The sequence below is a fragment of the Entelurus aequoreus genome, linkage group LG14 (assembly GCF_033978785.1).
Source record: "Entelurus aequoreus isolate RoL-2023_Sb linkage group LG14, RoL_Eaeq_v1.1, whole genome shotgun sequence".
In the NCBI taxonomy this organism is placed as follows: Eukaryota; Metazoa; Chordata; class Actinopteri; order Syngnathiformes; family Syngnathidae; genus Entelurus; species Entelurus aequoreus.
In genome coordinates, this window is record NC_084744.1 from 27483860 (window position 1) to 27501746 (window position 17887).

The following is a 17887-nucleotide window of genomic DNA, read 5'->3' on the forward strand; positions in this document are numbered from 1 at the left end:
CCACGTACCCTAACCGCCATTAAACAGAAAAAAAATAAGAACGACGAAGCCAACTTGGAAGTGGTCCATTGAAAGGTTGCTAGCGCGACCTCCTGTACTGTAGAATGTAGTATGGACCATAGGACAGGACGAAGAAGTCCCGTTAAGAAGCTGTGGAGGCCTAAGATGCTCTACTAGTCTGCTGGAAATCCAAAGAAGACGAAGGAGTAAAAAGCAAAATGGCGTTTGACAGAGAAGGCCTAAACGTGGCCACTGGCCATTATTGTTTCTCTATTTGTATTTAGTGTATACATGTACGCATATATGTCGTGTAGTAGATGAAACATTGTTAGTCATTGTTTGTATCCGGATACATTAGTCTGAGCGCACTTTATGTGCTAGCTTAGCTTGCTAGTTAGCTTAGCTTGTTAGCTGCTAACAAAGACACGCGGACGTTATCAACACATCGCCAATTAGAGATCAAATGTGAGTGTAAAGTGTTGTGATTGTGTGAAAATGTGCGAAAGAACGATAGCAAAGTATGAGGAGGAACTTTGTCCAACAAAAGAGGAGAAGGAGCGACAACATCAACTTATGGACGCCCAAGTTGTGTTACACAGAACAGGTTTGTTTACTTCTTACTCTCACATCTTTACTTACTTTATATTTCATTATTAACACTTTTCTTCAATAGGAAGATGCTTTGTCTTGTGGGGATGATGCAATGCTTTGATTTAGATTCTTCATGAAAACGAGACAGTTTGAGGTTGATGTTTCTCTCAGTTTGTAACAATGTGTGATTGATTGATTGAAGGAGTTATGAGAAGTTTGCATAGGAAAGGGTACAGTTTCATCACGGTACACATTCACTGCTACAAGAAAGCCTGAGATGGTTTCAATGGAAATATTTGTTCACTCACACAGAACACAGTACTATGTAGAAAGTAGCATTTAAAGTAAAAAAAATACTGCTAGAAAATAAAATTGTAAAAAATCTAAAGGCTTTTTCTATTCCCAGTTGCAACCTGTAATGTATTTGCAAAGCGGCTTTGAAGAAGGTAAGGGATTTACACTCCTGTATGGCTATTGATAGGGAGTTCCACATTTTGGTGGTATAGTAGGCAAACAAATTAGAACATTTTTTGGAGTAAAATCTGAGTTGAATGTGATTTGTACAACTACCTCTGGTGTTATAATGGTGAATATATTTTACATTTTTAAAGTATCTAGTCAGCTGCATGGGTATTATAGTGGAATGGTGTATGTTAGTGTTTGGTATCAGATTGATACCCAAATTTGTGGTATCATTAGGGATGATGTTTGATAAGAAATTATCGAGTTTGAGCCTATTATCGAATCCTCTTATCGAACCGATTCCTTATCGATTCTCTTAACGAGTCCAGATAGGTTGTTGTATATGGAAAAAAACACACAATATTTGGTTTAACAAAAGCTCACTTTTATTATATAAGAAAACAATTTAATCTAATAAATAGATAAATATTGACTGTTACCCCCCTAAAAATATAAAATAAAATAAATAAATATTGACTGTTGTTACCCAAAGTATATTAAGTGGGATTTTTCAGAAAAACAAATGTATACAGTGACACAAAAACAACCTGTCTCTGTGATCACTATAGGTGTATAAATAATAATATAGTGTTAAATCAAATCAGTCCTTTGGGCACAAAACTGAAAATAATACAGCTCTCCAAAAAGTGCAATTTTGCTGCTATTTGACATAACTGTTTGTTATGATGCTTTGACATTTTTGCACTTTATTTCTTTATTGAAAGAAAATTCTATGAAGAGAAAGGTTCTTTGCAAATCTGGTTACAATGCTAAAAAATGAAAAGTTAAAGCTAAAAAAAGAAATACACTTTGAGTTAACATTATAGGGGGAAAGATGTTATGAGCTAGGGCAGGGGTCGGGAACCTTCTTGACTCAGAGAGCCATGAAAGCAAAATATTTGGAAATGTATTTCTGTGAGAGCCATATAATATATTCTAGTGCTGCACGGATTCGCTGATGGCTTTGTAATCTGGTTGGTACTTGGTGAGGTTAAGCTTCATGCAGGCGTTGAGGCTTTCATCCGTTAAACGTGATCGTAGGTTGGACTTGATGTTTTTAAGATGTAAAAATGACTGCTCATATCTTGTCTTTGTTCGGAAGATCATCAAAAAGTTCATTGGCTACATCCAGCATGAACATTTTAGCATACTCGCCATCTGAATGGTTTTCCGTTCCTCACTATTGCTAAAGATCCAGCAAAACTAGCGGAATTATAGTCACCTTGCCGGGTCTATACGCGGAGTTGATGCTGGCTAGCTTGCACCCTGCTCAGTAGCTCTTGGCACGCTTTCTTCCTGCTGTCTCCTGCAGGGTATTTTGATGCAAAGGTAGCATGGCGTGTGTCGAAGTGCCGCTTTACATTCGACCGTTTCATCAATGCAATTTTGTCATTGCAAATTAGATACACTGCAGAACCTGCTCTCTCCACAAAGGCAAATTCTTCGGTCCATTCGTCCAGAAATGTATGATACTCCTCATCTTTTTTTCTTTTTGCCATCTTCTTCGTCGAAGGGTTAGCTTTGAGCTAATGACCACACAGACTGATTCAAAAGGGGGCGTTTACCTCTTTACCCAGCAACGCCCAACGTAGGCTATTATCATCCAATTTAAAATAATGGAAAATTGCTTCTGCAGCCAACTGCAGCCCTGAACAAGACATGAGCAGTGGAAAATCGATGGATGGATTAAAACAAGCGATAATATTTTTTTTTATCTGAAAAGCCGAAATCCGCCAGCCAAATGCAATCATCAAAAGAGCCACGCTCGCGAGCCATAGGTTCCTGACCCCTGAGATAGGGAATATAACAACTACACTACCCAGCATGCAACGGGAGTGACGAGCATGCGCGGTAGCCCCGAAAAGTGTTGCATATCGTCATATCGTCACGGGATTCGTTTCGAGGGATTCGAATAAAAAACCAACTCTTTTTCTTTACTATAGTGGTCTCGATATCGGGTACCGGTTCTCAAAAAGGGATTTGAGTCTGAGGACTCGGTTAATTTCTTATCAAACAACCGGGTAAACCGGTTTCGAGTATCATCCCTAGGTATCATCCAAAACTAATGTAAAGTATCAAACTACAGACGAATCAGTGATTATTACATTTTAACGGAAGTGTAGATAGAACATGTTAAAGGAGAATGTAAGCAGATATTAACAGTAAATGAACAAGTAGATACATAATCAATTTTCTACCACTTGTCCTTGATAGTTTTGACAAAATAATAGAATATAAATGACACAATATGTTACTGTATATGTCAGCAGACTAAATTAGGAGCTTTTGTTTGTTTACTTACTACTAAAATACAAGTTGTCTAGTATGTTCACTATTTTATTTAAGGACAAACTTGCAATAATAAACATATGTTTAATGTACCCTAAGATTTTTTGTTAAAATAAAGCAAATAATGCCCTTTATGTGGTATGGAAAGTATCGAAATACATTTTGGTACCAAAATATCGGTATCGGGACAACACTAGTAAGAACAGAATTTGTCGGTTGATTCTTTGACTACCTTAGTAGTAATTTTTTCCACTGGAGAGATTAGTCTCTACGATGCAGCCAAGATAGGTAATCTAATTTTTGTTTTTTATAATATTGTCACCCACTTTGACTGTGAAGTTATCTACTTTTCTGAGGTTAGGAATTGACCCAAAAACCTGTGTACTTGCAAGTACCAGGCGAGTCTTAATTTGCCAGTTTTTCATTGAACGTCTTGCTAGTCTAGGTCTTGAGGATTGTAGCTTTGCTTGTTTTGTGGCTGTCAGCATTGATTCTATGTTTTTTATGGGTACAGAAAATCATGGAATGATCACTTAAGCCGCATACAGTAGTTCCACTTGTGGTGATCTTAGACTGGTCAGAAGTAACAACGAGGTCTATGAAGGTTTAAAAGGACTCACTCACCCTGGTAGTTTGCTTAATGAGCTAAGTGAGGCAATGTTGGTGGCACAGCTTAGTGAAGGTTTTAAAAATGGGTGCATCCTTTCGGGACATAACAGTGTTCCAGTCCCCAAGAAGATGTAAACCTGTATCAACATGCTTACACAAAACTCACACAGTCACAAAATACATTTTCATACCGTAATCAAATCTAATTAAAGTTATATTTTCACTTCCTGATTCTGACTTACATGCAACAATAAGCGAAAGTAAATATTTATTTTCAATAACCAAAGTAGTCAACACTTGAATTATTAAAAGAACATAAAAGTGACTGACTTTCCTTCAGCGTGTCGTAGATGGTTTCCAATTCCTAAAGAGGAATTGTTGATGGAGATACTCCATAAAAACACTACATAGTAAAACATGTTTTTGTTAAAAGTTCCTTTTGACCCAGCCAACAAAATGACCAACAAAAAGTATTCTGCGCGATAACAAAAACATACCATGAATGTTTTTTTTTAAGTGATTTTATAATTAGATTTTTTTTAATTTCCATGATATTGAGGTCATGGTAATGACAATGTCAATATTTACACACTTTACATCAGTGAAGTTTAGAATCCCTCATTTAATGCTGCCTCGTACTTATAAAAACTTTTCAAATTGACCCCCATCAAATTTCCAAGTCTGTTTTTGTACTCACTGTACCACTTTTAAATTAATTTTAGGAAAAAAGGAGGTATTTCCCGTGTTTTTATTGGTTGTTTTGCTACACACTTTTAACACAACACACAAAAGAACACAAATAATGTCATTGTATTAACAGTGTCAGTCCAAAACTATTTCTATTCTCTCTTAATCTTATTTACTTATTTACCCAACAGACGTCCAGCAGCCCCCCCACATTAAAGAGGAAGACGAGGATCCACAGCCTCCCCACATTAAAGAGGAAGAGGAGGAAGTGTGGATCACTCAGGAGGGAGAGTGTCTTCTAGGGCAGGAGGAGGATGATGTCACCAAGTTTCCACTGACTGTTGTCTCTGTGAAGACTGAAGAGCATGAAGACAAACCACCTGAGTCCTCACAGCTTCATCACAGTCCAAGTAAGCACAACATCCACATATCATTTTATTCTCAGGGCATTCAATCCATCACAACTGGACTGTTCACTTTGTCTTAGAAGACGTTTGTCCTCTCATCCAAGTAGGCTTCATCACTTCATGCTCATAGACTTCAAGTCTTAAATCTAATCATTGGAATTTAGAGGGTAACTTTAACTTTTTCTATTGTTCACAATCATTATAAAAGACATGACGATGGATATATATATTTTTGAAATCACATTCTAACTCATAAATGTAAAATAAAAGTCCACTTGCAATGGAGCCAATGGGAGGTCCTCTATAACCATCCAAAAAGCGCCAACAATACTCCATTTGCATTTCGTGGCTTGAATACCGACCAAGTATTAGTGATATTGTTATTATAAGTGCTAACGCAGACAAACTATTTATAGCTTGTGTGTCTATGTTGACATCGCTCCAAGTCCAACTCCTTCCTCACCTCAGTGCTGGTAAAAGATTATTCCAGATCATGAATCATGCCTCTCACCTGGATAGTAGAAGGATGAGGACGTACTCTGACAAGTTGGTACCCTTTGACAGCCAATTTAGACCTGGAAATGGCGAATGACACAAAAAGACGCTGGGCTTCACCCCCCTTTTCCGTGCGACAATTTTGAGTAATTCTTTATCCAAACGGGAATATAACAACATTCTATCAGTCTGCATCTTTGTGACAGCAGACCTTGTACAGTAAGTGATTTGTTATTATAGTCAGTGTTTCCCACACATTCATTTATTTGTGGCGGCCCGCCACAAAAGAATTACGTCCGCCACAAATAAAAAATAAAAAAGTATTTATTTTTTTTATTTTTTTTTGTCCTGTCCAGCTTCTCAGGCAAATCATATAGTTGATGTAGATGCCCATATAGGCTGTTCAGATTTACTTTACAAAAGAGAAGTGTAGGATACTTCTCTTGTTGCCTTATTTGTATTTGACCACTACTGTTTTCTGTTTATCTGTTACTGACTGTGGCAGGACACCTCTGCCCCTGTTTCACTTTATGTTGCTGGTAAATAATATGGTTGTAGTAGTAGGCTAGAGTTAAATTATTTAGTATGCACTAATTAAAGGGGCAGAGCTTTAAGAGACATTTTAGCTTTTATATTTATAAGATATATTTTTTGTAAGAACCACAATTAATAAATATATTTCAGTGAATAACTTATTGTTCAAATCTGTTTATAAATATGTACATTAAGTGTTGTAATTATATTGTAAAATGGATGGATGGACATTTAAAACAAAACTGTTATTATTAATTAGTAAGTATACATTTTTTTAGCCTTTTTCGAGAAAATCATATTGTAGTAATTTATGCAAATTACTCGATGTCATGGTGACCACGCCCACCGCCACGCCCATAGCCACGCCCCCACCGCCACAGGTATCTTGGGAGTTTATGGGAAACACTGATAGTTGTTGGCTTTCATTAAGTCTGCAGTGTGTAATATTCAGTGATATTGTTAAAAAAAACGTTGATGCGTTTTTGAAATGAATGCGCTAATGAGCAAAAATACGTAAATATTACCTTACTTTTCGGACCATAGGGCGCACCGTATTATAAGGCGTACTGCCGATGAATGGTCTATTTCAGGGGTCGGGAACCTTTTTGGCTGAGAGAGCCATGAAAGCCAAATATTAAAAAATGTATTTCCGTGAGAGCCATACAATATTTTTTAACTCTGAATTTAACTAAATGCGTGCATTTTTAAGTAAGACCAACATTTATAGAGTATAATAAGTATCCTATTCTTTTTAATAACATTGTTATTCTGAAGCTAACCAATAATAAATAAAATACTTCTTACCATAAATGCAACATCATGTACAGGTACGGTAGAAAACGGATGAATAGATTAAAATGCATGAGAATGTTTTATATTTTGAACGTTATTTTTAACACTGTGATTACCAGCAGAATTATTCATTACTTATCGTGTTAAGCAATGTCAGCTAAGATTTATTTGAGAGCCAGATGCAGTCATCAAAAGAGCCACATCTGGCTCGAGAGCCATAGGTTCTCTACCCCTGGTCTATTTTGTTTTAGTTTTATTATTTTTCATACATATATATAAATCACACTGGATTATAAGGCACATTAAAGGAGTCATATTATTAAAAAAAATTCTAAACGTAAAACACTTCCTTGTGGTCTACATAAAATGTAATGGTGGTTCTTTGGTCAAAATGTTGCATAGATGATGTTTTACAGATCATCTTCAAGCCGCTTTCTGACTGTCGTTTCAGGATGCACCGTTTTGTGGGCGGTCTTATTTACGTGGCTCACCTTCGACAGCGTCTTCTCCCCGTCATCTTTGTTGTAGCGGTGTAGCGCACAAGGACGGGAGTGGAAGAAGTGTCAAAAGATGGAGCTAACTGTTTTAATGACATTCACACTTTACTTCAATCAATAATGGAGCAGCATCTCCTCATCCGTAGCTCACTAGTGCAACAACAACGCCCGAAATGTGTCCCGTGAAAACCGTCCGACCGGAACTCTCATAACTAAAGTCCCGTGGGTGAATAATGTAAACTCACTATACCGGTATGTTTTAGTGCTTTCATGGCGAGTTTACTGACAGATATAAGTAAGAACTTTAAACTACTTTATATTAGAAATGGCAACAGCAGAGGATGAATGTCCCATAACTAGAAGATAGAGACAAAGAATATGCTTATCGACTATGGCATCGGCACGGACATGCGCACATTTTCAGGGCTTATGCAGATCTGAAATACAGATCAGCAGGTACCAGAAGGTAAGAAAAGTTGGTTTTGCATAATATTGTGAAACAAAACACCAGATAATATTTCTGCTAATGGGTGCCTTGTTGCGGTCCTTATACACACACCATAGTAATACTTGTATCTCTGACTACGGTAGCCATAATGTGTTGACAACCCATCAAGCGGTGCGGCTTCAAAGTCGTACTAAAACATTTTGACAGATTTTTGAGCGCCGTGTGTAATGTTCTTTATTTTCAATGGAACATTTAAAGTTTTGGTGTTGTTAACTGGCGTCATATGGCAGCAGTCTACACGTATCTCTTACGTGTGACTACCATCTACTGGACACACTTATCAATACACCATGTACCAAATAAAATTGCTTCGAGGTCAGTAAGCACAAACAGAATTATTCCGTACACTGGGCCCACCAGGTTATAAGGCGCACTTTCGAGTTTTGACAAAATGAAAGACTTTTAAGTGCGCCATATAGTCCGAAAAATACGGTACATGAACTTCTTGTCAGTAATTCACAATTTTTTGTTTCGGCAATCACTTCGGTTGAGGACGCATGGCTTAAAGACGTGTTAGCCTCCAGCTCCTGCTTTACTCTTCCTTTTGACATGCACCCTGCCTGTATTTCACGAGCATCTAACCGCTGGCAACTTCTTTCTACTACTACGATGCATAAACAACATGCTTCATGACCGACAATGCCTCCCAAATTTGCAAAATCACAAGAAAAGGCAGAGGCCGATGCTGCAGCCGTTAGCAAATCTGAGCTGATAGCTATACTATCGGACCAAAGATCAACCTTGGTAACTGAGCTTAAAACATCCTTTAACGAGGTGAACGAGAAGCTGGACGGACTTCAAGTGACGGTCAACAGTCAATCAATTAATCAATCAATGTTTATTTATATAGCCCTAAATCACAAGTGTCTCAAAGGGCTGCACAAGCCACAACGACATCCTTGGTACGGAGCCCACATAAGGGCAAGGAAAAACTCACCCCAGTGGGACGTCGATGTGAATGACTATGAGAAACCTTGGAGAGGACCGCATATGTGGGTAACCCCCCCACCCCCTCTAGGGTAGACAGAAAGCAATGGATGTCGAGTGGGTCTGACATAATATTGTGAAAGTCCAGTCCATAGTGGATCCAACATATCAGCGAAAGTCCAGCCCATAGTGGATCCAACATAATAGTGAGAGTCCAGTCCATAGTGGGGCCAGCAGGAAACCATCCCGAGCGGAATCAGTCATAACTACAGACTGACCTCTCTGGAGGAAAATGCTGAATCCCTACATCAGCGGTTGGAGCAGGTGGAGGCTGTTTGTGACATGCTACAGGCCGACAACCAGAAGCTAAAGGCTAAGCTCACCGACCTGGAGGGAAGGAGCAGGCGGAGTAATGCCCAGCTCGTTGGCTCACCTGAAGGGATAGAATGCCCGCAACCTACTAAGTTTTTCTCCCTGTTGCTGAAGGAAGTCTTGGTGAGGAAGTATTCGCCTCTCCACCTGAGCTGGACCGCGCTCATCGCAGCCTGGCTCCCAAGCCGGGACACGGGGACAAGCCCCGACCTATCCTGCTCTCTTTTCATTGCTTCCAGAGCAAAGACCTGCTTATTCGGGAGGCTAGGAAGAGGGGTACGCAGAAATACCACGGGCACGCGTTCAGAGTGTACGAGGACTACTCCAGAGGTAGTGAATCAGCGGAGGACTTACCGGACTGTGATGGCGTCATTGTACAAGTTGGGACTCAAACCCCAAGCTCTGCATTAAACAGACGGACGGCATCCGCGTTTGGCTCGGATCAGTAGCCGAGGCAGACAACTACATCAAGGCGTATAAAGACTCTTCATAACGGTCTCATCAATAAAGTGTGTTTATGAGTCACAGTGAGTTTAAAGGCCTACTGAAACCCACAACTACCGACCACGCAGTCTGATAGTTTATATATCAATGATGAAATCTTAACATTGCAACACATGCCAATACGGCCGGGTTACATTAGTAAAGTGCAATTTTAAATTTCCCGCTAAACTTCCGGTTGAAAACGCCTTTGGATATGACGTATGCGCGTGACGTAGCCAGTAGAACAGAGGTATGGCTCCCTCATTGAGGCCAATACAAAAAGCTCTGTTTTCATTTCATAATTCCAAAGTATTCTGGACATCTGTGTTGGTGAATCTTTTGCAATTTGTTTAATGAACAATGGAGATTGCAAAGAAGAAAGTTGTAGGTGGGATCGGTGTATTAGCGGCTGGCTGTAGCAACACAACAAGGAGGACTTACTTGGATAGCAGATGCGCTAGCCGATGCTAGCCGCCAACCGCATCTGTGATCGGGTGAAGTCCTTCGTCGCGCCGTCGATCGCTGGAACGCAGGTGAGCACGGGTGTTGATGAGCAGATGAGGGCTGGCTGGCGTAGGTGGAGCGCTAGTGTTTTTATTATAGCTCTGTGAGGTCCCGTTGCTAAGTTAGCTTCAGCGTCGTTAGTAACGGCATTGTTAAGCTTTGCCAGGCTGAGAATTATTAACCGTGTAGTTACATGTACATGGTTTAATAGTATTGTTGATCTTCTGTCTATCCTTCCAGTCAGGGAATCACTTTAGCTGCGTTGAAAACAATAGGAAAATATGAGGAGGTGAACAACTGACTACGTCACGCTACTTCCGGTAGGGGCAAGGATTTTTTTTATCAGAGACCAAAAGTTGCGAACTTTATCGTTGTTGTTCTCTACTAAATCCTTTCAGCAAAAATATGGCAATATCGCGAAATGATCAAGTGTGACACATAGAATGGATCTGCTATCCCCGTTTAAATAAAAAAAAATCATTTCAGTAGGCCTTTAAGTTTCTGGCTGCAACCAGGAAGCTGCTTGTTGAGAATTTTCCAGAGCTCACGTGGCTTATTTGTGTTTTCCTCTATTTTGTCGTTAATGTAATTTTTTTTAAAGGATTTAGTCTGGTTGGTTGACTTATTTCTTAATTTATTGCTTTGCTTTTTGAGAGTTGAAAGGAGTGATTTGATGTTGATATTATTGGGTTGTTTATCTACTTCTGTTTTACACTTTTGGTATTCGGAGTATTTTCTGTCTGTCTTTTATGGCAGCTAATATGTCCGGATTCATCCATGGTTCCGAGCGGGCTTTGATCCTGACTGTTTTCCCAGGAGCCATGTCATTTAGTATCTTTAGGAACGCCGTTTTGAAGCGATCCCAAGCAACATCGACCAGGTTGCTCGCGAGCACAGGGGACCAGTCCCACTCATCTAATTTTAAATTGAAATTATCACTGGAGTATTTTTTAAGGGATCTGGATTGGGCTGTTATGTGGCCATTGGCTTTGGGTTTAGCTATTTTGCGGGTGCAGAAGGTTAGATAGTGGTCGCTAAGACCACAGATCATGACCCCACTATTTTTTATTTTAGGCCGGTCTGAAGTGAGAATGAGATCTATGGTTGACAAGAGAAGTATCCTACACTTCTCTTTTGTAAAGTACTGAACAGCCGATATGGGCATCTACATCAACTATATGATTTGCCTGAGAAGCTGGACAGGACCAAAAAAAAATTAAAAAATATATATATTTTTTTTATTTTTTTTAAGACTTAAGTTTAGGCGGTGGCTCTTTGTTGTTAAGGCGGCTGCATTAACAACAAAGCGCTGCGGGAAACCCTGCATTGACTTGAAAACAAAAAAACGAGTCTGTCGCCGCGGCGCCGCCGTTCCACATCCAGTGGAAATCCCCGGTTACACTTACAAACGTTGCTTGGCGAGATAAAAGAAGAAACCATACTTCGGGTTCAAGGCACAAAGCAAAAAGAAATACATTTTCAACCCACAGCACTCGCAGTGAGAGAACTCGACCACAAGATGGCGCCATAACAGAAACAACAATACAGATTTACAATGTAAACGACCTAATCTTTTCTCCAAGTTTATACCTCAGTAACTGACATTAAAACCACAGGGGGCGCTGGAGCTTATCCCAGCTGCACTCAAGTGGAAGGGGATGTATGGCAATATAGATTTTAGGCCATATTGCCCACTCATAGAAAGTGGTCTTCTTTTCCTGTGAATAATGTTGTAAAGAGCAGTGTGTTTGTTTTCAGGCCAATTCATATAATAACTTGTTATTTTAAGTACATGTGAACTTACTGAATGCCTCATGTGACTGAGCAAATCTGGAAATTTCTCAAGCATGTTTGTCATTTTGTGTCCTGCAGACGTCTGTGAAGAACAACTTCTGCCTGAAAAACAGGAGTGTAGCTTCAGGATGGTGAAGGAGGATCCATCAAAGAGGAAGACCAGGTGCCACAGACCCTCTGGTGTCTCCTTTTCCTCTTTGACACAGACCCTTCCCTGTAAAAAAGAAGAGGAAGACTCACTGACGCCCCACCTAAAAGAGGAAGAGGCGGAACACTGCATCAGTCAGGAGGGAGATCATATTGAAGGACTGGTGGAGTTCCCAGTGACTGGTGTCCCTGTGAAGAGTGAAGATGATGAGGTCAAAGGTGAAAGTGAGGAGAAGAGAGAGGCGGAGCCTCCAAGCAGCAGCTCAACACAACACATGACAACAGAAGCTGATGGAGACCACTGTGGAGGATCACAAGCAAACAAGCTCTTAGCTCCACTATCAGATAGTGAGGACACAACGTCACACTCTCCTGACACTGATGATGAAGACTCTAAAGATGATAAGACATGTCACACTGACAACACTCGCTTGAAATGTTCTCACTGTGACAAAACCTTTAAATACAATTGTCATCTGAAAAGACACATGAGAACACACACTGGAGAAAAACCTTTTACCTGTTCAATCTGCAGTAAAGGTTTTGTAGAAGGTCGCAATTTGAAAGTACACATGAGAATACACACTGGTGAAAAACCTTTTATCTGTTCAATCTGTGGTACAGGTTTTGTACAAAGTCACAGATTGAAAGTACACATAAGAATACACACTGGTGAAAAACCTTTTTCTTGTTCAATCTGTGGTAAAGGTTTTGTAGAAAGGTCTAGTTTGAAAATACACAGAACAACACACACAAGAGAAAAATCATTTATTTGTTCAATCTGTAGTAAAGGTTTTGTTCTAAGTAACTATTTGAAAGTGCACATGAAAACACACACTGGTGAAAAACCTTTTTACTGTTCAATCTGTGGTAAAGGTTTTGTAGAAAGTTGCAAATTGAAAGTACACATGAGAACACACACTGGTGAAAAACCTTTTATCTGTTCAATCTGCAGTAAAGGTTTTGTAGAAAGTCACAATTTGAAAGTACACATGAGAACACACACTGGTGAAAAAACTTTTATCTGTTCAATCTGCAGTAAAGGATTTGAAGGAAGTTGCAAATTGAAAGTGCACATGAGAACACACACTGGTGAAAAACCTTTCTCTTGTTCAATCTGTGGTAAAGGCTTTGCTCTAAGTAAATATTTGAAAGTGCACATGAGAACACACACTGGTGAAAAACCTTTTATCTGTTCAATCTGTGGTAAAGTTTTTGTACAAAGTCACAATTTAAAAGTACACATGAAAAGACACACTGGTGAAAAGCCTTTTTCTTGTTCAATCTGTGGTAAAGGTTTTGCACAAAGGTCTGGTTTGAAAATACACAGAACAAGACACACAGGAGAAAAATCATTTATTTGTTCAATCTGTAGTAAAGGTTTTGTTCTAAGTAACTATTTGAAAGCACACATGAGAACACACACTGGTGAAAAACCTTTTTCCTGTTCAATCTGTGGTAAAGGTTTTGTAGAAAGTTGCAGATTGAAAGTACACACGAGAATACACACTGGTGAAAAACCTTTTATCTGTTCAATTTGCAGTAAAGGTTTTGTAGAAAGTTTCAAATTGAAAGAACACATGACAACACACACTGGTGAAAAACCTTTTTCTTGTTCAATCTGTGGTAAAGGTTTTGCTCTAAGTAAATATTTGAAAGTGCACATGAGAACACACACTGGTGAAAAACCTTTCTCCTGTTCAATCTGTGGTAAAGGTTTTGTAGAAAGTCACAACTTGAAAGTACACATGAGAACACACACTGGTGAAAAACCTTTTATCTGTTCAATCTGCAGTAAAGGTTTTGTAGAAAGTTGGAAATTAAAAGAACACATGAGAACACACACTGGTGAAAAACCTTTTTCTTGTTCAATCTGTGATAAAGGTTTTGCTCTAAGTAAATATTTGAAAGTGCACATGAGAACACACACTGGTGAAAAACCTTTCTCCTGTTCAATCTGTGGTAAAGGTTTTGTAGAATGTTGCAAATTGAAAGTACACATGAGAACACACACTGGTGAAAAACCTTTTATCTGTTCAATCTGCAGTAAAGGTTTTCTAGAATGTTGCAAATTGAAAGTACACATGAGAACACACACTGGTGAAAAATCACATTCCTGTTCAGTCTGCAACAGAAGCTTTTGTGACCAATCAAACCTTGTAGCACACATGAGAACACACCCAGGAGAGAAAGTGCTGAGTTGCAGTGTGTGTGCTGAAAGATTCTCTTATAAGTACCAGTGTAAGAAACACAAGTGTGCTGGTGAGAACAGCAGCAGCAAATGAAACTGCAGGATTTGAAATAAACTGTCAAGACTTTAATTTTGACTTCCTAACATCAGCACATATAACATGTGTGACATTGTTGTTTGTGTAACAATCTTTTTAATATGCTTCTACATTTATAGATTATATATTTTATATTGGTGCTTTTTTCAGTCAAGTACATGCATTAATATGCAACATTGTGTACTTTTATTAAACATTGAACAGAACAATTTGACTGAAAAGGTTAGAGTAAACAGTACAAGACATTTTACATAAACATGTTATGTGTATATATATTTATCATACAATATTAGACTTATTCATAATAGTGTTTTCTATAGGTGTTTGAGATATTGAAGTATTACATATTATTTCTAATTTTTAATGATCCCATAGATTAGACTATGATATACATATTTAGTAGTTCACATCTGAGACATCTTCTGGACCACTTCAGGAAGCATATTATTATTTACTTTATACATCATTTGAACAGTTGTCTTTTATACAATTTTAAAATGTGTAATTTTATGAATCATTTGTTGGGTCTCTATAATCCATTTTATTAATCATCTTTATTACTCTCTTGTAATATGATGATTGTGTTGTGATTGATTTATATGTAAGTACTCAGACATTTATGCAATAAAAAAATGTGAGAGAAAATGGCTGAATTGTTTTACAAATTTACATTTGCGGATTATATTTTAAAAAAAAATCCCCATGGCCTCAATAAATAAACAGGAAGTCCCAGAGAGTACTTTGGACTGCATGGTATGCTTTGATACACAATCCACTAAATGATTTATTCTAGTCTTTAATTGTTTGTTCTTCTCTTGAACTACGCAGCTAGAGGAACATGAGGGGGAAGAAGTTGAAAGTGGAGCCATGGAAATGCTTTTAACCACAAGAAAGCTGCTGATTTTCTTAATAATTGTGTGTTTTTTCTGGTGTGTAAAATCATTTAGTTATTTCATTTTACATCCTCTCATTTATTTCTTTTTTCTCACCTAGGTCTTCGACATACTTAGGCTACTTTTGCATTTCTCTCAGTGTTGGGACATTTGGTTTGAGCATCTTCCTGGTTCAATTTGTGTTTGGAATCACAGAAATACCCGCACACTTTCTGTGCATCTGGTTTTTGGAGTTGTTGGGAAGAAAAAAGTCTGTGAGTTGAACCATCCTGGCAGGTGGCTTGTTCAGTCTCCTGACCGTGGCTTTGTCTCAAGGTGACTCCATAATTTTTCACAGAAATGATGCCTTAGCTTGGACATATTACACTCACATATCTTTCACTTGTTCCCATTCCAGACGATGCTGTTGCTATTACGGCTCTTGTAACGACAGGGAAGTTCTTGGACTGGAATATTTCGGTGTGTATGGTCTACTCTCAGGAACTGTTCCCCACTTCAGTCAGGTAAGCAATATATATATACTGTGTATGAATGTTCTCATTCATCCAGGTCATTGTAATCTCAGGGCATTCAATCGATCGCAACTGGACTGGTTGGTTTGTCTCAGAAGATTATGCGCCTCTGATCCGAGGAAGTTTCAACAGTTCATGCTCATAGACTTAGATTGGTCAGATCTAGTCTTAGACTTCGATTGGTGAGATCTAGTCTAACAGCTAGTGCCAAAACCCTAAATATTTATACCAGTCTTGCATCTTGGTGAGGGTGGACGCATTTTTCCCTGCTCCTCCTTCCCTGCTTGCTCTCTTGTGTCCTTGTCTTGTCTGAACTTTTTTGAAGCCTCTTTTCTTGAGCTGTCCTCAAATCTAAACATCAAAATGAATTTGATCAACTGGACTCTCGACGCAATTGACAGTCTTTTCGACAAGGAAAAGAGGTTCGGGGGTGCCTGGCTGCCCTGATGGAACCATTGCTGCGGGGTACGTGAGAGATTCCTGGAATACTTGGAGAATCATGTGCCTCTCAGTCCTTTCCATCGAGGACGTGGAAGACATCTACCTATTTGGAGCTGTGATCGCAGGGCATTTGCTGATTGGGCTGGGCATTGCTCTGGTGTATCGTCAAATTCGGAAGACGATGGCAGCCACTCAAGGGGCCAACAGGCTGTTCAACGCAATGGAAGGATTGGGTCATGCTGTGGGATCACAGACGGGAGCGATTGCTGATTTGAATCGCAAAATGGATACCATCTTGATGAAGTTCGCAGAGAAAGAATAAATTGGAATTGTCGAAGCCAGCACACAGAGCAGGAATGTCATTGTTTTGACTGCTCGAAGAAAAAACAACATCTTAATCTACGATTTCACTCCCTCGAATGGCCTTGAGGAACAGGCTGTTTGAAAAACTCCCCTGAGGACTCCTCAAAGATGGACGCTTTTGACCTTCCTTTTTTTTCAAAAAGCACCTGGGTCGAACTCTTGAACTCTTGAGATCGGCCTCAGTCCATAAAGACAATTTCAACATCTCACCCAAGTTAATTGGGCATACATGCACGCACACGCCCCTCCCCAAATCAACGCCTTCACCACTGCTTAATTCCTCCGGGGTTGTGGGGGCTGAGTAGCGCTTTAATAGTGGCAGCCGGCCTCCAGGGTCCTAACTCTCCCCTCGTCTGTTGCGAGTTGTTGTGATTACATGTACCATGTTTATGTGTGCCATGCTATGTGAGGTTTTTTCCTCAGACTCAGTCTGGACCACTCCTGAGGGTCCAGCCTCAGACTGATATTTTTTTACTCTTCCCCCTTTCCCAATGTCACCTTTTTCCCACCTTTTTAAGGAGCGCTGTAAGTGGCTGATCCGTTGGCTGTCCCGTCTTGTCTCCCTGTAACGTATGTCTGCTCTTAGCGGGATTGTGCCGAAAATGTAATTTCAGTTCTTATGTGTCTTGTACATGTTAAGAATGGACAAATAAAGCTGCTGTCTGTCTGTCAGTCCAGTTGCAATTGAGGGAATGCCCTGAGATCAACATATATACTGTGTATTCTTCTCAGGGTCACGGGGTTGTGAGGGCCATGACTCTGTTTTAGTTCTCAAAGTAAGGCCATACAGCAGGGATATTAAACTTAATTGTATTGGAGCCCACATTTCCAGTAAGCTAAGAACTGAGGGGCTTCTGTCTTTACTATTAGTCCCATTTTGTATATTCCAGTGTTTTTCAACCTTTTGTGAGCCAAGGCACATTTTTTTCATTGAAAAAAATGCAGAGGCACACCACCAGCAGAAAACATTAAAAAATTAAAGTCAGTCAATCAATCAATCAATCAATCAATCAATCAATGTTTATTTATATAGCCCTAAATCACAAGTGTCTCAAAGGGCTGTACAAGCCACAACGACATCCTCGGTACAGAGCCCACATACGGGCAAGGAAAAACTCACCCCAGTGGGACGTCGGTGAATGACTATGAGAAACCTTGGAGAGGCCCGCATATGTGGGTAACCCCCCCCCCTCTAGGGGAGACCGAAAGCAATGGATGTCGAATGGGTCTGACATAACATTGTGAAAGTCCAGTCCACAGTGGATCCAACACATCAGCGGGAGTCCAGTCCA

General features: G+C 39.5%; 1 protein-coding gene across 2 annotated transcripts in view; it reads left to right on the forward strand.

Annotated features, from left to right (window-relative positions):
- LOC133664590 (zinc finger protein 431-like) overlaps positions 1–17887 on the forward strand; it is a 404655-nt gene continuing 386768 nt past the window's right edge. The window contains exons 1-3 of one of the 2 annotated variants that reach the window (XM_062069338.1): positions 1–604; positions 4830–5048; positions 12030–15020. In XM_062069338.1, coding sequence (XP_061925322.1) covers positions 496–604; positions 4830–5048; positions 12030–14383 — 2682 coding nt within the window. In that variant the 5' untranslated portion in view covers positions 1–495 and the 3' untranslated portion in view covers positions 14384–15020. Of the gene's footprint in view, positions 605–4829; positions 5049–12029; positions 15021–17887 lie in introns of those variants that run through there. The other variant, XM_062069340.1, reaches the window with a different exon arrangement.